We start from the raw sequence: 22,151 nt of genomic DNA on the forward strand, positions 1-22,151 counted from the left end.
GAGAAAAAGAAATCACGTGCTCCATGTTGGTGCATGTCTCGTTGAGGGGGTTTAAGGAGAAGGATTTGTCATTTTGCTGAGGCTAAGCGTGACAGACACCGCTGCTGCCTCTTAACTCCTCAGGTGGATCCATTTAGAGTGCGCTAGATCCATATCACACCTGATGCAGCCATGTAATATTTCCTCTGTAACGGGAGCAGCAAAACCATAAATAGAAAAAAGTAGGGGTTTTTTTTCCTCGCCTCGGTCTTAATTCTCATTAAAAATAAATAAATAACGAAAACATCGTGAAATGCAGACGCTCCGTGTAAAGGTGATGACACCATCGCACTTTTAACATGGAGCAAGACTCCGCTTATGTTTAAAAATGACCTGGCACAAACCAGGGAAGCCAGCCACAGAACAAAATGTATATTAAATTTAGCTGCACAAGAACTTTTCAAGATTTTCCCAGGGTACCCAACCTCTCACCCTTTTGTGTGTGTGAGTGTGTGGGAGAGACACTTGCTGGCAGGATCTGGCTTTTGCATCTTTTGGCCCAACAAGATCCCACAGCAAATAAAACAGAAAACCTCAAAGCTTCTTCTTCATGGAGAAAACACTTACAGTGCATTTACAGTCCCATGCAAAGGATGAAGTCTACACAATGCAATGTAGGTCCATGCACTCCAAAAGACTTCCTTAATATCTTGGCTTCCCATCTTTACCAACTGAAACTTGAACAAAATTAAATAGATTTTTCTTGCTCTTTTCAAAACTAACAAAATCTGTCAACATGCTCACCAAGGACCACTGAATAAAACAATCCTATTTTTAAATCCATATATAACATGTGGAAATGACACATTGTGACTTTTAAAGACAGTTATTGATGTTTATCAATGCCAGAAAGCTGTTTCTGCTACATATTGTATAAAATAATATTATAATTCTTCATTTGCTTTTTTCTGATATCATCCTGCTTGTTAAAACTGACTGTAACATGTAGAGACTAACATGTTCACTCCATCATTTTAACCATTTGCCTGTCCTGGTCTGTCAAAATCATTTGAATTGAATAGAAAGCTGCAGACAACCAGTCATCTGGCTCAAAGCCTCTTCCCCCCCTCTGTGAATTCAAGGAATCTAAACACAAAACTGGTCCAACTGACCAACCGTGTACACATCTGCAGGCTTTGGTAAGAACAATTTATACACACTCAAGTTAACCATTACTTTATATGCAAAACAAAGCAGAAACGGAGACACATAATGCACTACTAAACTTCTCTATGTGGGGAAACCCCTGGATTAAGTCTATTTTATGGCACTGCGTTTGTGTTAGTTTGCATTGGTATTTGTCTGCACAGAAGGCTACGTAACCCATGCAAACATGCTTGTCTGCAGTCCTCCATAAATCAAACAGCATGCAAATGGCCCTGAAACAGGAGCGAGGGAGCAACAGGAGAGTTCACAATAACTGATTTGTGTTGATGAGGATATGAAAGCTTCTCTGTTTATAAGCACTGGCATTTTTTTTTTGCTGCTGTTAGCCTCTGTTAGCTGCTGTTAGCTGCTGTTAGCCAGCGTTAGTGAAACTGTCTTGAAGTGGATCTAACATTTTACTCTGATGTTTACTGAATAAACTGTTATGTGACATAAGAATATAATCAAACTGTTTATCAGGGGGAAAGAACATCCCTAACTGGATTTTTAGCTTATAGCTCCTGTTGTCGTTTAGCTGGCTCATTGTCAGCGGAGATGGGTGGGAGGTTTGCATGTCTAATCTGCTAACAATAAGAAATAGTGACAATATCAGGAATAAATAAGCCTGTTTAGGATTTTTAGTTCTTTGGTAAAGGGAAGTCCTTCTCCGATGGTAAAACATAGGTATGATCCTAAATAGCGTCTGAAGTTAGAGGCACGAGTTTAAATGTCCCTCTACAGCACAAAAACACCTAGGACTTCTTTTCTCTGACTTTGGCCTGCTGCGTATGTGGTCGGTCTCAAGACACATGAGTAAAACGTTATCAGTCAGAAGGGAGACGTCCTTCCTGGCCACTGTATTCAAATATGGTGGGTAAACATGGCACCTTCCACAGACCAACGCTTGCTCCCATGAATTTTTAATAGATTAATTACAAGTTTGTAATTAATACTTAGATTTTTAAGTACGGTATCCTTTTTTTCTGTTAAATAACCTCAAAAAAAATTAACTGACTGTACCTTTAAGGATGTAACTTCTGGCAAAAACAAAATACTTGAAATGCACAGCCTACTTTATTTTGATGTTGCAGAAATCACTCTCTGGGATTACAAAACTCTCAGAAAATGTTTCAGTTTTGCCACAAGTGATGCGAGTCGACATGGTGGATTATTTTTGCCTCTTCAGAACAGCCGGCTCAGCTGCAGAAGACTGCAGATGAAGAATTTCCCTCATGGGGCAAGAACTGAAGAAAAAAAAAAATCAGAAAGTGAAGGCTATAATGACTCTGTCTTAATTTGCCTCAGAAAATCAGGGTTCGCTCCTCAGTCGATTGGTAGGATGAACCCTGACCCCGTGGGCACACATCAAAGACAAGCAGCTCGGGAAGAGGGGGGCATCATTACATTACTAATAATCTGCTAAATGCAAAGAGGGTCAGCGTGTAATGCACGTCATGACAGGGAATTTTCAGCTGGAGAGATGGAACTAAATGGAATGTCTTGTTTTATTTGGTCCATGGATACATCAGTCAGATTAAAGGAAAGCATAATTCGACACCTTGTATTGTCTACTGAGCAAACAAGGCTTTTCTTAGAAATTACAAATAACTGTCACGAAGGCTAAACATTTTAGAAAAAGATGCTCGACTCGGAAGATAGAAAAAAAATCCTATATGCTCCTGGGAGAGTGCCACTTTGACAGAATTAGTTCATTGCTTGTTCAATATCTAACATATTGTTGCATCTCTTCAGGGGAGTTGATGAAACACAAAGAAAGAGAGGTGACTTAAAGCAAGTCTCCCTGGTGCAGCGAGGGAATAGTTTCACAGGTTTGATCTGCCCTGAGTGATGCTTAACTCCCCCTTAAAGCCCATATTTTACCCCTGCACTTAAACCCCAGCTGGATTTTCCACTCAAGAAAATGTCTCGGAGTAAGTCAGGTGCCCCCCTGAGGGTGGGGATTGAGGGGGGGAAGCAGGGGAAGAGAAAATGAAGGAGGATGTGGGATTGTCTCCATCTCATGCTTGTGTCTCTGTTTTTGTTTGCTGTGGCAGAATCTCCCCATTTCTCCCTCCTAATCAACCCCTACTTCCTTCACTCAGCCCTGCCTGTACCGAGCACAGCCCAGGAGGCTTACTCTGGACGTCACATTGACACGGTGTCAGAAAAGGCTGCAACTGGAACACGGATGACACGAATAATGAGTCAGAGAGTACAAGAATGACAAGGGACAGAGATCAGGGCCTTGAGACGATAATGAAGCGACAATTCTGATAAGAGACGCGGAATTACTCTTCACGCGGACTCCCAGCCTGCAGTAGTCTTTAACACATTCGCACTTCTATCACTTCTGTTTGTAACAAGTCCATTTTGGTATTTTCGTATATCTGAAAAAACCCACTTGTGGCGAAGTGGATGGAGTGGTAACTCAGGCTGCGTTTATGCAGATGAGGTGGTGCAGAGCAATTTTAGTACTCGTTTTGGCATGAAATTGTGTTTCTCTGTTTCATCCCAGCACAATATTCTTTTGAGGCTTTTGTTGGTGCATGAGAAAAATATATTTTTTTGAAAAACCCTTTCATGCATCTTTTATTTTGACATGCGTTTTTCATTTAGTGCAGAGTCAGTGCACACTAACATACAGTTTTTAACGCAATTAAAGCTCAGTCTGTGCTGGGTTAGATTAATGGGGGATTTCTTTTTAAATCAGTAATGTCTTCAGCATGCATCCTGAGATCCATTGAACAGTGTTCATCTTGCTAGAGCTCCTACTCTATTTGATATTTTGCACGAGGGCTGGATTGGCACATCAAGTCATCATAATTCAAAAAATGTGTTGGTCACACCCATGTGTGCTTGCAAAATAAAAGCGGTAATATAAATACCGTTGACAGACCAGCACCAGAAAATTTCTGAACATGGGAGAACTCCCACTCGCGGGGTGGTCCAGAATGAAGCGGGCGATACTACTACCTATATGCCAAAAAATGTGACACTGAAGACAAATGACCACTTTCTTTTTAATGCTGTTGTTGTTGTTTAGTGTAAGCATCACTGACCCTCAGCAGCCACTCCACAGCATTCATCATGTGGATACTGCACATCAAATGAGGCAATAGCAAAGAATTTCAAGCTACCAGACACAAGCAGCTTCTTTTGTTTTCTACTGATTTGGGATCAGCACGCTCCTAAACTCTTTTGAAGTTTCTGTTCAGAAATGTGTGCCACCGAGGGGAGTGTGTCTCCCACATTAGAATTCTTAACCCGCCAAGCATGTAATAGCAGAACGCTAGCATTTTATGGGCAACAATGCCTTCCTTGTTAGTATTTCTTGTTTTCACTTCAGTTTTGACATAATATTGATCACCATCTGCAAGGGTCACTGGACGAAAGCGGCAAAGCTAGCAATTTTTAAACTAGCTTATCTGCTGGCATGTGAAGTGCTGGCTCTGCATCTATTAGGGTATTTGGTTGTATAATGCTCTGGCTTGAGGTCTTTTTGCTTTATTGAGTTCTATCGAAAAATTGTTACTTTGACACAAAAAAGAAATGTTTTCTGAGTATTTTCTTCAGTGCCTTTGAGCAGTAACCTCTTTATTGGCAGCCATTACTCCTGATAAAAGATTTCTGGGCGTCGTGGATCTATATATACGTACTGTACTGGGCAACAGAGAAAGCTTTTGTGGCCTTTGAAGCCTTTCAGATTTACCGGGAAAGTCAATGAAAAAAAAGAACACATTCCTTAGCAATAGCCCCCTGCTATCACTGCAACACTGACCACTTTGATTGACTTGAGCGTGATGACCTTGCCCGTTCCCTTCCACCGGCATACCGCTGAATGCGAGTGGAAAACAGGAGCACTGATAAGAGATGCACAGATTGCTGTGGGGGGGTGGGGGTGGCGGAAGGCTTGATGACAGACAGTTTCCTGCACCTCATCTTCGATGAGGGCATTGTGCCTTGCACATTCAATAGGGATATACACTACAAGGAGGAGGTCAATACTGATAGAGCAAGGCAAACAAAAATGTTCTTTGTGCTTAGCTGTTTCTCTGACTTTTTTTTGCAGTGTACTTATTCAATTTCCTGCACGGCAGGAGAGGGCTTCCTTATCTTAGACTGTTTATACCTGCAAATCGGCTGGTGGCCTTTTGTTTGCAGGTGACACAGACCCTCAGCCTGAGGAGATTACTAATACAGTGAATGCAACAGAGAAGCATTCATGGCCTGTAGTGAGAGTAAGACTGCAGGCGCCGAGAGACAGAAACCCCAACACACATCAAACACATTGATTCACATCATATATGACCATTAGCGATGCAAAATTAATTAAATAAGACCAGTGGCAGCGTACCCACTTCCAGGTCATATTTAAATATCGCTCTGACTTCAGAGGACGCTTCTGAAAGTCGGCAAAGGCAGCGAAACGCACAACTGAGCCACGAAAAGCTCGTTTTTACCGAATCCTTTGTAATTTCTTTTATTGATTGCCATCCCTTCCCCACTGTCAACATTAGTTTTAACACCACCATTTACTGTGTAAAGCGGCAGTAACAAAAATGTGAGACCTGAGCTGTTGTGACAGTTCTGATAAGGAGCGACAAAGACAGGTAGAGACAAATGCATCATTTTTGAACAATTTTCACACAGGGTAATTATAATTGTAGCCTCCCTCGCTCTCTAACAACAACCAGGTTTTTGTTCAAATGGCCTTGTTCTGTACATGCACTGCGCGTCGCCATCATCAAGCTGTCCTTAACAAATTAGTGCCCAAAATGTATGCTGTGATAACAGGGGGGAAAAAACGCCTGGAGTGGCAGTGTAAAAAAAAAAAAAAAAGTTGCAGGTATTCATAGCAGCAACCTGCTTTTGTTGCTTTTGCACAGTCTCCCTTTGGTGTTTAATGCTATATAGCTGCTTTTGTTTTTGCATGTTTGTTTAGCTTTTTGTTCAAATAAATTAGTCCTGACGTGCCTTCCAGCTATTCAGAAGTGTTGGGAACACTAAAATCCGACAGGTTCTTGTTGTCTCCGTAAATAATTTTGTCTCAGATCCAAAACACCTTCTCACATACAAAGAAAGAAAGAAAAGGGGGGGGGACTCGGCTGCTTTCCTATAGTGTAGAATTGATTTTATTTGAAACCCTTCTGCTTCCTTTCAAGATTAAATGCATTACTTTGTTATGACAGCTGAACCCTCCTGTGAAGCAGCGACTTACACTGAGCAAATCCAAAAGTTTAGAATCAGAGGAAAAGTACTTTGTGGTTGTACGTCGGGCTCATCTATTATTTGAATTAGCCTGCCCGGAGGAAAGAAAACGATAAAGGAAAGAAGAAAGAATACACGTGAAGACAGTACTTAAGAAAGGACGACGTCATGTGGGCATCTGGTCCGCTGTTTATACAACTTGTTACCGTAAGGGGTGTGAAGTGAACAACTCTGAGATGCTATTGAAATTTAAGGCCCGCTTAACATTTGAAATTAAACTGTCATAAAAGCGCAGCTCTCGGCCCCATAAAGTACGTGTTTGTTCGTCGGCCTGACTTTTACAATCACGTCTAAACACACAGTGGAGGAAAGGAGGCTCTCGCTCTCAAAAAAACGCACTCAGGAAATCGCTGTTGCAATAAATCTAGGATGACCCCATCGAGGGCGATATTGTATTTCATTTCCTCTGAGCGAAATCCTGATCCCGAAGATTCATGCGACTCTGGCTCATTTCAATTTCGCGTTCTCCTATGATTTAAAACTTTCCAGGTCCTCGGTTATTATTAAAACAGTATATTGTAATGCTGTGTCGTGCAGAAATATGTCCGCGGCGCGGAAAAGCGAAATGCCGCGTGCACCAGAGATTGTGGCAAAAATGCAGAAAGAATTGTATTAGCAAATGAGAGGGAGCGACTGAGAAATGGGACGATTTATTTGTGTCAGCGTGCCTCTCAATACGAAGCAAAGTCCATTCAATTCAAATGATGAACCCCTGCCTTATTTTTTGAAATGCTTCCAGCTGGCCAAAAATTTCCATGCAAGCCTGATATATCAGATTTTTTTTTCCCTTCCTCTGTGCTTGTTCTCACCACACAGATTGACCAGTCATCTGTGAATCTCCCATGGTTTAGCTGATAATTCATGATCGCCCTACCATGGACCCGCAGCATTCAATATGAATTATAAAATGGCAAGCCAAGCATATCAATGGATGACAGACTGGATGTGTATGGCCCCGGGCCAGAGAGGAGTTGCAGCACAATAGCTTCCCCCTTTCAGTCAACCCCAGGACTGCAAATACCAGTGTGGCACGAAGGAGGGTCTTCCATCAGCACAATGTATGGCGCTGCTTGAGACAAATGTTGAGCTGAGACGTAACATTAACCTTTACAACCTTTTCGGGGGAGAAACGCAGGCATGCTGGTGTGTTCGACTAAGTAATATTTTACAGTTTAAAAAAAAAAAAAAAAAACTCTCTTAGTGAGAAGCAAACAGCGAGTGATCCTGAGCAGCGGGGGCTGAAAACCAAAAAGCATAACGTTGCAAAAAACTTTTTTGTTTTAGGGCAGGGAGGGCGACTCCAGTGCACCATTTAGCAGTTTCCTTACAAACGACTCTCGAGTCCGCCGACTTGATTATTCAACACGCTGCATATTAATGCCTCTCGTTCACACATTCGTCATGCTGGAACAATTTCTAGGACCTAAACAAACACTGCCTCTTTGCTCTGATCCTCCGTCTCTGCAGATACGGCACAGCTATCAAACATAAACTACTTAATCTTTTTACATTCCTCTTTTGTGCAATATTTTGATACGAAGGCTGCGCTGTCTGCTCTCCTTTGGTATTCAAACACAACAGCCAACGGAAAGTGTTGACACTGACTACATGACATAATCCCTCCTTACATCTGTCTCTCTTTACTTTAAAGACTTAGATAACTGCTCTCATTCAGGCACAGCAGGCGTGTACCTGTGCACTCGCCCCACCTTCGTGGCTGCTCACTTTGAATCCGGGCGTCTTCTTTCATATCTGCAATCTAGGCGGTTTGAAACATCTGAAACAAACGTGATACCTGCATGCCCCAGTTTACTCCAGCAGACGCGTCATTTTATAGATCTGTTTTATAATCGTGGAAGAAATGCAGGGCGAATTAGGCAAAGTGTGGCGTTTGAAACATTGACACTAGTTCGGTCACAGCTTAGAGAAGTTTTTCTTATTAGTGTTGGAGTAAACAACTGCCTTCACCTAAACACACAAACACATAAGAGATTCACAGGAAGTGACGTGTGGATAAAAGCCAGCATTGCTGCCTTCACGTCTGCCTCTTCACCTCATCGTCTATGGGTGGTAAGAGCCAATATTTAGCCTTGTTTTAGTTTTTTGGTTCTGGTAACTCTGTGTTTGCTGTCTGGGTGGTGAATCAGTGGTTCCTATTGCTTTTTAGCAGCATTCTTTTTGGCCTCTTTTATTAGAGCAGTTAACATTTAACCCTATAACCCCGATCACCATCATCTGTGTTTTTTTAACCCTAATGCCCTCATATGTTTTTGTTTAAGATGAACAAAATGCGAGCCATAAATAGCACAAAAAGGCAGGTGCAGCAAAAATGATGCAAATGAAAACTCATAAATGCAAACTGATATGTCAGCAGGTTCAATAAACAAAAAAAATAGCATTTCCTGGTAATTATTTCATAGTTCATAGGCTTTTTACAGGGTTAAATTACAGGCAGCTAAACAATAAGCTGAAACATGCAATAAAACTTGATAAAGCTCTGCAGAGCTGCAGATTCAGGAAACAACTCCCTAGTCCCCCCCCCCATACACACACACACTGTCATTTTATACATTACTATAATAAAGAAATATGCTGTATATAACTCTAAGTGAATGCCACTTTAAAAAAATAATGCTGTCAATTCCATTTGATTCTGCACGAGTCTGCCCGAAACCGAGCTCAACTGGTGTTTTTTCTTCCCCGCTGGCTGAGAAAGTCAATACCAGTAGAGTGAAAAAAATCACCCTCTTTTCAGGTATGTCATCGAGCATTTCAAAGCAAGGGGAATGTTTTGGGTGAAAATCATAACCTGATTATAGCCTCTCCTGGCGAAGGACAGGAGGTAATTATCAAGTGGAGTTTTGCTTGCAGGAACTCTCAGGGAAACGCAGATCATAAGCCCTGGGATGCAAAACCCTCCGGGCTGCATTGGCTGAAGGTGACTGGCATGTGGATAGAATCAGATATTGTTTTCAGATGAACCTACACACACACGCACGCACGCACGCACACACACACACACACATTCCTTTATTGACGGATGGGCAAATATGCATTCTTAGGCCTGAGAGCCCTCACATCAACTGAAACCCAAAACCCGCACTTTCTGCATACCAAAGCAGTATTCCTCTTTAAGAAATTCAACAGGACTATTCAGCTCAGTTTCTAAGCCAGGCCAAATCAGAGGGCTATTCTTCAAGTACCTCAGTAAGACTCTCTTCCATATTATCTAAAATTGCTAATCTACAAAGAAAAAAAAAAGACTGAAGAGGTAGCCTGCTCTATACTAGACTGCACTGCTACCTTTGTTAATATAAAATAAAAAACTGTACGCTACAACCAGGAATAACATAAAAGTGTAGGGTGTATCTATCACAGAACAAAACAGCAAGAGAGAGAGGGAGAAAAATGAAAGATCCAAATTCAAAAGGAAGCCCCAAAATAATGTGCTTCAGCATCTATGTGTAATCAATGCTTGGCACACGAGCATGCGATTTTGGCTTACTTTGTCTCCCGTTACAATGGGACTGAAACGGGGGAAAAATATAATGATCATCATTAAGCAGACATACCAACATCAGTGGTTTTGATGGGCATGGAACTGATGGGAGTGTTTTGTGACAATACTTGTAATTACAGCCAAATGTACTAATCAAAAGTGAGGGAAGTAACCAAAAAAAATGTCACTGCAGACAATTAAAAACACTGACACATTCCTTCCCAATTCCTCGCTCTGGCACAGAATGAAGTGCCCCGCTTTTGATGGTTCCAAGTACACAGGCTGCTCAGAACAATCTGATTAAGGTGCAAATAAAAAATGCATCAATCCTCTGCGGCTGCAGTGCCTCAAAGTACACTCAAATAATCTGTTACACAGCTCATCCGGCAGAAAAGGTGTCGTTATGAGGCTTTGGGGGAAGGACACACCATTTGAGTTACTGTGGAAGTGAAGAAATGTGTCAGTCAAAGTGTCCGTGCGCTGCCAAGAATATTCAATGAGTTCCATACGAGGTGTTTGAAACACCTTTTTCAAACTTCAAGGGTAAAACCACTGAAGAAGAACTCAGCAACCTTGCTACATAACAGCTCTCCACTTCTCTAGTGTGGCGACAACAATGTGTGCTAATAAATTCAACACATTCATAAGCTGAATAATAAGTGGCTTCTTGAAAGGTTGACTAGCAGCACATTAACGCTACTTTCTGCCGTGCAACTCCATGGTAACTCACCTTGTGAACAGTGAAAGCAAAAGAGAAGGAGCAGGAGGCAGTGAAACACCGGACACCTCCGCAGTGCAGAAGCCATTGTGTTGCTGTATGCAAACGATCCAGGAGCCTGATGGCTAATAGTGCTGGTTCGGCGAGTTGCGGAGGGAGAGCTGAAGGCTGAAGCGACGTCAACGATCAGTAGTTCTTGGAGAAGCCTCACCAGTCATTTTTTTCCATCTGGAAAAAAAGGGGAGAAAAAAGAGAGGAAGATTGCATAAAAATGGAGGAAGTTGGTGAGATCTATGAGATCATTAGCGCTTCGCTGGTTTAATTGGCGTAATTTCTACAATCTGCATCCTACACCAGTTCATGTGTGAGTTGCTTGTTAAACGCAGTCAAGCAAATATCTAAACACCACAGGAGGAAAAAAAGAGAAGATCCTGACTGCTGTTTGATTGAGCAAACAGAGCATTTCTCTGATTTCAAGTTTCACAGAAATATTCAAACGTTATTCTCAAAACGATTTCGAGAGCAGCGGCATGAAAGCGTGTAGCGCGCCTGATGCTCTGCGCTTATTTAGCACGCGGCGGCATGTTACGACTAAATGTTTACACTGCCTCATTCTCCCACTCGTCCCCGTTCCACCTTCCCCATTTACTCCCAGGATCCCCGCGGGAGAAACCTTGTCACTCCGGCAACACGCTCGCAAAGGACGCCGTTAGAGACACAGCTGCTTTGAGAGCTACTTTTGTCTCCTTCCTTATCGAGGGGTGGCAAAAACAGGCCTTTATCTGCAAAAGCAGCGAAAGGTTAGAGCCTGAGACAGACTAACACGGCAGACAGATAAGCTGCTTATCAAAGTCAAACACCGAGGATGGGTGAGTTGTGTCATATGTGAAATTACGCACATACACACACAAAAACTCATATGGACTCATTCATGCACAAATGTACAGCAAAGGACGTGGATACGCACACACAGGAACTTCCACACACCTACACAAGCATGCAGGAAGATCTTGTTTATTTCTTGGCGGTTGCCATCTAAGCATCTCCCCACGACATGCACACATATCCACACAAACTTTGCAGCCGTCGCTATGCAAAGGAGAGCGAATGCTTCCTGCTTCTCAACGCCGCTCCTTCAGAGCCACCCGTCAACCGCCCTGATTATTTTATAATGAACCTAAATTTGAGCAGCAGAGCAGTCAGCTCTGATCGCTCTCTGGGCCTCACTAATGCGCCTGGATATTTTTGGCAACACAAAAACCCACAAAACATGGAAAGCTTCCACATTAGCATACTGAGCAATAATTTAAGCCACTATTAGATTCGTTCTATACGTGTCCAAAGCCTGGTGGAGGGATAACAGTTTAACAAAAAAAGCCTCCACCTAGCCTGTTGGAGCCGGATCGTATTTATTTTAATTTGAGGTCATCCTGGCCGAGCAGTTGTGCTGCAGAGTGTGCACCAAGGAAACTCGCACACACACTCACTCGGCTAGCTTATAATTTATCAGTTAAAGTTGGGTGGCTTCGTGGGATTGTGGTTTTATTTGTCTTCCAGTTGTTTACCTGCCAATGGCGCCAAACCAGATCAGGTAAGGGCCACAGTGGAGGGGACTCGCTCTCCTCCATGGGAGAGCTCACACCACGTCTACTCAGGCTTCTCATAATCTCGGATCTTCCACCAGCTCCAATACCGGGCAGAGCATGTGACGTCTTCCACAGCAATTTATCATCCACAAATATGAGTCCTGGGGGCCACGGAGTAACCATAATGGTGGCTGACAGGAGGAGATTGCAAACTGTTGGGGGGTGGAAAGGAGGGGCACCCCCCTGCCCCTATGGCCCGCTGGGCCTGCTGAGCCACTCGGCCCCTCCAGACACCAGGGGGCGAGAGCCCGCCAGGCCTCGCGGCTGAACGCTCGCCCTCACCACCCTGGGGTTCTTTCTCCCGATCAGCCGTCGCCCTGCTGAGTAACATGTCTCCTTTCTCCCTTAAGCTGGTGCAGGACACAGCCATGCTCATCTTCCTAAAAACACAGTTTTGTTTGGTGGGATTTCTGCACTGAATCGGTCCGGACTTGAGATAAAGGGATTAGGCGATTAACACTGAGATGCTTTACACAAGCGCTGACAGACGTATCATAATTTCACATCAGGGGATGCAGCGGGGAAGAGGGGGTTGACGTTTGTCTAAGGGGAAGGGTGGGGGGCTAAGATGATCTCGAGCAGAAAATGATTTTAAGAGGTAAGTGAGGCATCGTTAACCCCTCGGAGATCGTGCCGAGGAATTATGTACACCCACCCCCCACCTCGAAGCCGGGGAATTGAGGTTACTTGTTACTCGGCCAGTGATTTCTGCATAATGATAATCATGCTCCACAGAGGCCGATATGTTAAAAAAAAAGGGAACACAGTTATGACTAACTGTCACCACCTACACTACATCTAATGAGCTCAAATCTATAATATACACCAGGAGACAAATGACACAAAAGTTATTAATTTTCATCTGCGTTTTTAAGCTCCTCTTCCTACAAAAATACAAGGAAATCTATTCCCTGAGGTTTTTTCCCCCCTCTCTCCCTCCCCGTCCTCTATTAACAGTATATCTTTCTGGAAACTAGACAAAAAACTTCACCAATGAAATGAAAAATGCTATGCAAACATTCACGACATCTGTTTTTCTTTTGTCTCTTACACACACACAGTGTGGAGACCCAGGGAGAGAAATCTATCATCAGTTAGGATAATGGAGAAAATCACAGTCCACAGCAAATTTTTCACATCAGCCTGATAGAAATAATAAGCAAGCATTGAAAAAAGGATGGCGAGCAATTAAAACATAATTAAAATAAATGGATGGAAGGAGACAGCCCACATGTCTTCACATGAAATACTAGGCTGTGTGTAACAGCCAGCTGAATGAATGTGAGGCTCCTTTGACAAAGCTTGTATCTGCTTCACTCAAGCTGGAGAGGCGTCCAGTGAAAGAGAGTGGGAGAAGAGGGGGAGTTTGGGAGTTTCTAAGCCGGGAGGGACTAAATAGATGGGAGAGGGAAGAGGAGAGGAGGAGAAGAATGGAAGGGGGAGAAAGAAAGGGGCGGTGGGGTCACCGAGGAGGATTGACAGGCTGTGAGTATGGCCTGACCTCCTGGGTTTGCCTCCAAGTTTTCTCCACAGGCTTAGCGAAGACAAAAATAAAGCCCAGGAATGTTAATTTATTTTCAATTGTCAACGCCGAGAAGAGAGATAAAGAGCGCATACATACATATCAAGTACGAGCGGAACAAAACTAATGCGCAACTCCAAGTGTAAGCTCAAAACCTACAAGTGAAATAGAGCCGCGGCCCTGTAGAGCTGGATCTTCCCAACACAATGATCCGTCTTCCACTCTTTGAATAACTACTAATTTGAAGAACTTTCTGGCCCGCCCCTTTGCCCTACATTCAGGACAAAAAAGAGAAAGGAAAAAAAAAGAAAAAGACACACATGTGAGAGGAGAATTTGAAACATCAGAAAATTGTTGATGAGCTAGAAGTGGAAGATGCGAACTACAGGAACTAAGAAAACAGAGCCTCCAGACACTCGTTTTTTTTTCTGTCCTCGGTGCGCCCTGATGTTCCCAAGGAACTCTTTTGTCATGACAGTCCTGTCAGGGCTGCGCTTTCAACCCCTGCAGCGACATGATGTCATTTCCTTGGCTCCACCAGTGATGTAGGGAAGTTGCCGTCAACTGCCAGAAATAGAGACGCGGTGACACCGGGCGCAGTCTGCAGAGTGTGCTTTATCAACACTGCTGATAAGATAAAGCACTGTTAGGATTAACAGGCAGTAAACAGGGGGGTTTACAGCCTCACACAAGGAAACAATTAAAGACACATATCTCAAATAGAGCCGAATCTTCCTTTTTTTGTCTTAAGCTGCCGTTCTGTAAGCACAACAAGAACTTACAGTTTTCAGCTTTACAAATGTTTGTTCTTTTAGGTGTTTTCGGTGAATGCTGTTCGGGGAGTCGGACGTAGAAAAGCGTAAGAGCAGTTTAAGTACTTAAATATGCTTACGTATATTAGTAAACATGGAGCCGCAGCAATAAATAGTAGCAAAATATTCAGATGATCTCTTAATCGTTAAAGCGCTGGTTCCAGATGTGGCTCAAATGTTGACGTTTGCGGGTTTTCGAAATCTTGTTTTGGCTAAACAGATAAGATTTTTGACGATTCGCCCAGACGTAACAGCAAATTTTTTGAGTTATTTTTTTATCTCTAAAAGCGGAGAAAAGGAAATGATAGAGCGGTAGGTTGCTTTGCTTCGTGACGCACGGATGTTGGGAAGTTTGCTTGAATGTTTTGGCAAATGAGTGTGTTTTCACACGCTAATTTTTTGTGAAAATATGTCTTTGCATGAGTTCCCATTAGGCTGCACGTGCTACTTATTCCCTCATAATTACAACAGGCTCAGTGCCCATAAATAATTCATATGTCAACAGGTAATTTTTTTTTAAAGATGGTTTGCAGATGACGAGGTCAAAAACGTTCCTGTAACATGTAAATATGCAAAGCTGCAATTGAAGGCAGCTCCACTTTCTGTCTTGTTTTCTTTTTGGGATAAATGGCTCCAGATTAAAAAGAGACCTTTGTGGATAGCATGCTTTTAAGTAGAAATGGTCGTCGGTGCAGCTCAAAAAGTGCAAACACACACATATACACAAACACACAAAAAGAAAACCTGAAAGGTGCAAAGCTTCACTATTTTATTGAGAGAGCACAACAGTTGGTGTGTTCAGCGGCTCTTGGCCAAAAGATTGAGCCAGTAGATAAGATAGAGTGCCGGCGGGCAAATGGACACGGTGAAACAGAGAGGGGTGAGCAAAGAAGCTTAGCAAAGTGAAGAGAACAAAGAAGACCCGGGCTGAACAGCCAGGTTAGTGTCAAGCAAAATGAAGAGAGGATGGTGTGTAGCTTTCAAAAAGAGCCGTGCGGGGGAGCAGACACTTGGATAAAGGGTAAAAAGTGGAATCTTCTGTTGACGCCGGTAGTTGAAATCACCTGTCAACAAATAATGACAGCTGCCTAAAATAATTACCATCCCCGGTCTGCTTTGTCTGTCAACGATCAAATTAACACCTAACAATTATTTTTACCACAGCTTATGAAATGTCACCGATAAAAAAAAAAGCTTCCAGTTGAGTCTAACGGTGACGATATTGAAACAAGCAAAAAAAAAAAAAAAAGGCAGTGATGTGAAGCTGTACACACAAAGAAGAGTGAGGACTTCCAAGTGTCCTGAGTAGATTTAAGATTAGTTCTGTGTTTCTAAAGCGAACAAACAATATCTCTGGGTTTTGATGAATTTGTTTGGAGTATCAAAAGAAAAAAAGGCTGCGAGTAACAGGAGTAACAGAAAATGATGTTTTGCTCCAGTCTGCATGTATATTGCATTGTTTGTTTGGGTCTTCGGGGGACTGTGTGTTTCCACACTGTAATTCTTTAGAAAAATGTGGCTTTGAAAGATTCATTTGAGACAGCGAGCGCTTCTCTTGCTTCTTTCTTCTTAATTAATCTTCATGTTTGAGAAGCTACGGCAGTGCATGTTCAGCATTCTGCTTGATAACCGATTTAAACAACTAATACATTATCAAAATTGTTGGGAGATTCATTTTCTGCCAAGAAAACGGCTTTAATGAGCCATCGCTTCAGCACTGGCTTTATCATCACTGCTGTGACGCTCCCCGATTCCCCCAGTTGACCCCGGATCTGTAAAAGCTACATCATACCACACGTATTTGAAGAGATCAAAGAAAAACAGAGGGAGACAATGACCGAGGTGTCAGTTTTATTCACTGATATCTGGCTACAGGCTACTACTGAGCGCCGTAGCTGTTCCTGCTTGGCACCAAAATGAATAGGCTGACCTCAGAGCAGTTGGTTGAGCAGTAGGGTCACTGGAGAGGAGCAGAGAGCAGCTTGACACTGACACGAAAAAGAGCGGTTTCTCCTTTCAATCAGTCTCTTCATAAATTTACTGACGGCCTCACTTCTCACCTCCTCCACGCATAATGCTAGCACTCCGCCCCCAACCCGTTCGCTCTTTATCCACACACAAACACACCCACACACCTCGTACAGCATTAAAGCTGCATTTGTTATGAGGGAAAACGCGATTGGCCTGGCAATATCACCCCCCACCCCTCCACCCTTCAACCTAACCTTACTACACACGAGCAGCGCATTCACAACAGATTCATTCACTTTCAGCACGTTTCCACTGGGTGATATGTTGATGTTCACACCTTTTCGCAGGGGGGGGGGAGGTTGCGCACTGACTCGATGTTAAATTTTTACACACTGTAGCTCCATTCAGACTGCATTAGGTTTTAGTAGGATGTTAACCGCTAACACACAACATCTGTGACATTAATGAACAACATGCAGGCGAGGAGTGACGGCGCAATCAGCCTCCAGCTTTGCAAAACTTCATTCATGTGTTGCCATCAAATCGAAATAATCCAGCATTAATTTCCACCTCTGACAACAACTTGTTTAAACAACGAGAAAGGAGAAGAAATCCTACATGTGGCCCGAAGTGATCTCAGCTTTGGGGTCTGGGCCAGAACAGACCGAGGGGAGAGGCACGCGATTTTGCAAACTATCTGAGGGTTGTCATTTCGGATATAGGCCCGGCTTAAGGTGTTATCAAGAGTTTATTTCTACTCGCCACTGGTAGGTCAAACCACTAAAAGCCACACAAGTTACTGACACGGCAAGACTCAGATGGGGCTGAAATATACAGACATGCTCCGTTTTAAACGGCATTTAAGTGAACATTTAATCCATGAGATATTTTAATATAAGAAAAAGAAGCTGCAATTTTAACAGTATGTCTCGGTGTTTTTACATGATAAATGTGTAAAGAGACAGAAAAAGTTCTGGTAGCCTTGCTATTATAAATGGAGGGCAGCTTAGTGCCCAGCATTTATATGTAATATTTTAACTGTGGATCCACTAAAGTAAAACTAGAAAAACTGGCTTTTTTCTGTCATTTCATTGTTTATTACTACTTTGGCATAGTATGAATGGGAATACTGTGGAGTCTTTATCAACAGGAAAAACTGTAAAACCTCAAAACCTATGCAGTCCTCACATTTTCCAAAGCTTTCCAGTGGGCCAGATTTGAATCTTTCCCAGGCTGATTCTGGCCCCTGAACCTTATAGTTGACACCCCAGTAGTAAAAGAAGCTTTAAAAAAATTCTCTGGCACTGATATGTTTTTTTATTAAGTGAGATGGCACATGTAGGCACATTTAGATATTTAAATACATCTAACATGTTCCTTTACTGCAAATTACTGCATCACTACTTGTTTGGCCAAGCAAAGATAATATAGATTCAGATATAAGCATTTCTATATCAATTTTTATATATATATTATTAAAAAATGTTAATAATAGTATGTTGCTATTGATCAAACGTATGCTTCTGTCTGGTCTTTGATGCCGATCCGTTTTGGCACCTTTTTAAGAGAGAGAATATTTAGAGTAAAATAAAAGAGCAGAGTTCTCAATATTTTTTTTCCTAGCCTCTACTAGCACATCCTGTCTCGCTAGACTACTGATCAGAGAGCAGGGGTGTAGCCTGACAAGTAAAAGTCAGGGCAAAGGTATTCTCTTCATCTCACTTGGGTTTTCTCAGCTGGACTGTCAAAAAGAAAGGAATCATTTTTGCGTTTAAATCAAAGGAAAGACTATAAAAGGGAAAGTGTTTTGACTTTTTTTTAAATGAAAGGAATCATGATTATTGATTATATGTCTACTTTGTCATCTGGCACAGTCGCATTAGTTCATTATTTAGTTTAATTATTACTGAATAAAAAGTTAACTTTGGATTAAACCTCATTTAACATTGATTAAAGTTTCCTCTAATCTGCCAGTGGTGCAGTCCCTCCCTCGCTGTGTTTCACCCACAGAGCTGCTACATTAATGTTCCTCACAGAGCCGGATCTTATTTTTAACACAAGGACATGACACTGTACATCACTCAAACAGGCTGTTATGTCTCTCCTGACATCTTGGTTTACACTTCATGCTCGCTGCATTTTCATACAGATTTTAGAAGCTATTTAAAGTTATATGGATTCTCTCAACTGGGAACAATTTAATGCAGTTCCTGCTTTGCCACAACGAGATCTTCATGGCTCACTACACATACTGTGATGTATCTATCCTTGCGGCCTCATCGCGATCCATGTTTGTCCAATTTAAAGTGCATTTAAAGGGCTTTTTTTGGTCAAAAATTCAGTCTGTTTTGCATAATGTGTGTTTGTTCAGCACATGGTGTGTTTCCCCGCTGTGGGACGTCTGTGAGGTCTCTATTAGATCAGGGTCGTAGAAGTCAGTGACATTCACGGATACACATTGATTTTTTGAGATCATCTTGGAGTTTTTGTTTGTTTGTGTGCTCATGATAGGCAGATTTTTAATCACAAATCAGTTTAAAATCAGGAAATCCATATGTCACAGTCACAAAAAGCTGGTGGTGTTTTCACTACTCGTGTTTGAAAACTGGTTCTTTTTCTTTTCTTTAATGCTCGTGTTAAAAATGCAAAATAAAAAATGAAATAATTATCGGTGTCATTGCCAGGACAGAAAAAATATCAACTTTCTGTGATTCACTCCAGAAGCAAATTCTCTAAAGCGCCTTATTCAATGTAATAACTGAGCTGGGATATATATATATATATATATATATATATATTTCTTAGTTATTATGTAAAACACCAAAGTAAAAGTCTGCATTTGTGTGAACCAAGTTAAACAAGAAGTATTTTTGCTCCTTTTGGTTACTGTTTACAGTTTTAAAAGTGACCTTTGAACTCAACTGTGTCTACATTAAAAACCTTTTTTATTCTCAAAGGCTTGCACTTAATAACTATTGTGTGTGTGTGTGTGTGTGTGTGTGTGTGTGTGTGTGTGTGTGTGTGTGTGTGTGTGTGTGTGTGTGTGTGTGTGTGTGTGTGTGTGTGTGTGTGTGTGGTATGTATGGTAACTTGTATTTCTTTATTTATTCTTTATTTCTTTATAAAGTCTTTTTTGCTGTTTTTTATTACCTTAAGGCACAGTAGAGCCATTCAGGTTTTTATTTTCTTATCTTTTATGTTAAGCGTAACATATTGAAGTGTACTGTGTGAATAAAATTGCCATTTCATTTGCAGATATTGTGAAGTCTTCCTACTCCTATTCCAACAAACACCTACACAATTGCTGTTTTCTGAAATTTCTGGAAACAAAGTCCAATAAACGTACATATATATTTTTTCTGATACTATTACACACTCACTAAACCCCTTTTCTGCATTACAGCCTTTATGAAGTGGGTGGAGGGGGGTTATAACAGAAACGTGCTTTTAGCTACATCCGTTTTAGGTAAAAATACAAAAAATGGCAACTCGGTGTAAATCACAATATGACAAGAAATAAATAAAAAATAATAATAATCTAAAGCAATGAGTCACCTGGCAGAGCATTAACAGCAGGTGTTTTATAATCACTTAATTGTGCTTTTTTATACACGAGATTCAGCAAAACAACACACATGAAACATTTAAAGAAACAATAATGTAGTAAGAAAATTATATTAAATTAAAGGATGCTGAGAATAATTGTTAGGCGCAGCACTAATGTACTAATTTAACCCTAAAATAATCTGATTGATTAAAAAAAGAAAAACAGCTTGCAATAATGAATGCGAACAAGCCAAAACTGTCAAACAATTGCGCTGATATTTAATATTACTGATATACTGACCTACTTTCCAGTGCGCACTCACATAATGCAAATCAAGCACCACATGGAATAGTAAATAACCCTTAAGGACTCCTCTTATATAACTGAAGCTCAGTGACTGGAGACATAAAAAATGTGCTGATATGAGAAAATATTAAGACTATAGCGTGAACGTGTATAATTATAGGACTAAAGCCTCTGACTGGGTGAGAATGGAGGGAGGTGGAAACTGACTCCACACTCTTCTCTACAGGGTTTTCCACAATGTTAAAGGAAGTTTATATCCGGTGACAGGGGAAACCATACCAGGAATTTGATTTAATTCATAAAACCGCCGCAACACGGGGAGCAGCAACAGTAGTCCTGTAAAATTGCCTCATACACCTTGGCCATTACACCACTGTGCGGAGTAATCGTCAGACCTAATGAGTCCCACGAGACGGCTGCCAATGCTATTACGAACCCACCGCCATGTTTAACAGTCGACAGCAGACACATACGGGTTTTCTCTGCAGGTAAACTCATTAGATTTCGAGAAAAACATTTAGCACCGTTTTATTTTGTCTGCGTTTCGATGCCAGGTAGCTAAGTGCAAGTTTATGGCTGAGCACTGGATGAAAGCGATTTGTGCCTGTTCGAATCATGGTGTGCAACATGCGAACTTACGGTTTAGACTTTTAAGCTGTTTACTAGTAAATATCTCAGTTTTTGTGCTTTTGTTCACATCTGATAGGAGCCTGTTTAACCTCACTACCACATTTTTTTTTCCGTCCACGGCACTTTTTATTAAAAGTTTGCTATCTCTTTTTTTTTAGTCCGACTTGAGGATTAGGGCCCGCAGATGGAGCTGTAAACAAAACACTGACATATGATGACCAAGTGTTTTTATTCAATCTGTTAGCAAACAACTGCCTAATTACACATCCAGCAGTTAGAGCCCGGCATTATCATTCATTTGGAGTCGCATTTCTGGCCAATACACCCCTCTCTTTTAGCTCTGCCGTGGTCTCCAAAACTCCCGAGGGAAATATCTGGCTCTTAAGCTGCTAAATGCTCCATTATTGACTAGTTGCTAAATTTGTCTGTCTGTGGTTTGTTGATGGGCAGGTAGTGTGCGTAGGGGTTTTTTTTTTTTCCTCTTTGGTGAAAAACAACTGTCTGCTGCTGCAGTAAATGACACTATGAGAGCACGGAGACTGGACCAAAACAGTGAAGTTGCAGGCTGTGAAACCAACACTATAATCTAAAAGATGCTCAACGCTCAGCAAATTGAAGGGATTTCTGAGCACAAGAGCCCACTTTTGTTTTTCATGCAGTCGTTTGAGCCGCTGTGATATGAAATTTTTGATTATTGGATTGTTTTGACCCATGTTTCTTGCGTTTAAATTACTTCACCACAGTTTGGCTTCTTATTTCTTTTAATAGTTTTTAGTTGTCTTTTTTCAAAAATCAGGAAAGACCTTGAAAACAATGCATTATCGCTACACAACCATAACAGTTATGAACAATACCTGGCACAGTGTTGAACATTAATTTTCTTTTCAGTGCCCAGTACCTGCTAATTCAAGTAATGACTGCTCAGACCTGCTACTTTCATGTTCAAATGTGGTGCTTAGTCTCTTTTGAAGCTGACTCATTACTGTATATTCAGCTAAGCGCCATTCATCAGAGAAGCAACTGAAATTTAGTTAGACTTTAATTGAA

The 22,151-nt window shown here is 41.6% G+C and overlaps 1 protein-coding gene across 6 annotated transcripts in view; it reads right to left on the reverse strand.

The window, feature by feature from the left end:
- The window catches only part of adgrl2b.1 (adhesion G protein-coupled receptor L2b, tandem duplicate 1), a 90,454-nt gene that overhangs the window by 58,921 nt on the left and 9,382 nt on the right, over positions 1–22,151 (reverse strand). For 4 of the 6 annotated variants that reach the window (XM_080906995.1, XM_080906993.1, XM_080906994.1 and 1 more), the window contains exon 2: positions 10,683–10,898. In XM_080906995.1, the coding sequence (XP_080763121.1) occupies positions 10,683–10,758 (76 nt within the window). In that variant the 5' untranslated portion in view covers positions 10,759–10,898. Of the gene's footprint in view, positions 1–2,258; positions 2,430–10,682; positions 10,899–13,997; positions 14,126–22,151 lie in introns of those variants that run through there. The other 2 variants (XM_080906996.1, XM_080906992.1) reach the window with 2 other exon arrangements.

The sequence above is a fragment of the Rhamphochromis sp. 'chilingali' genome (genome assembly GCF_963969265.1).
Source record: "Rhamphochromis sp. 'chilingali' genome assembly, chromosome: 16".
Taxonomy (NCBI): Eukaryota; Metazoa; Chordata; class Actinopteri; order Cichliformes; family Cichlidae; genus Rhamphochromis; species Rhamphochromis sp. 'chilingali'.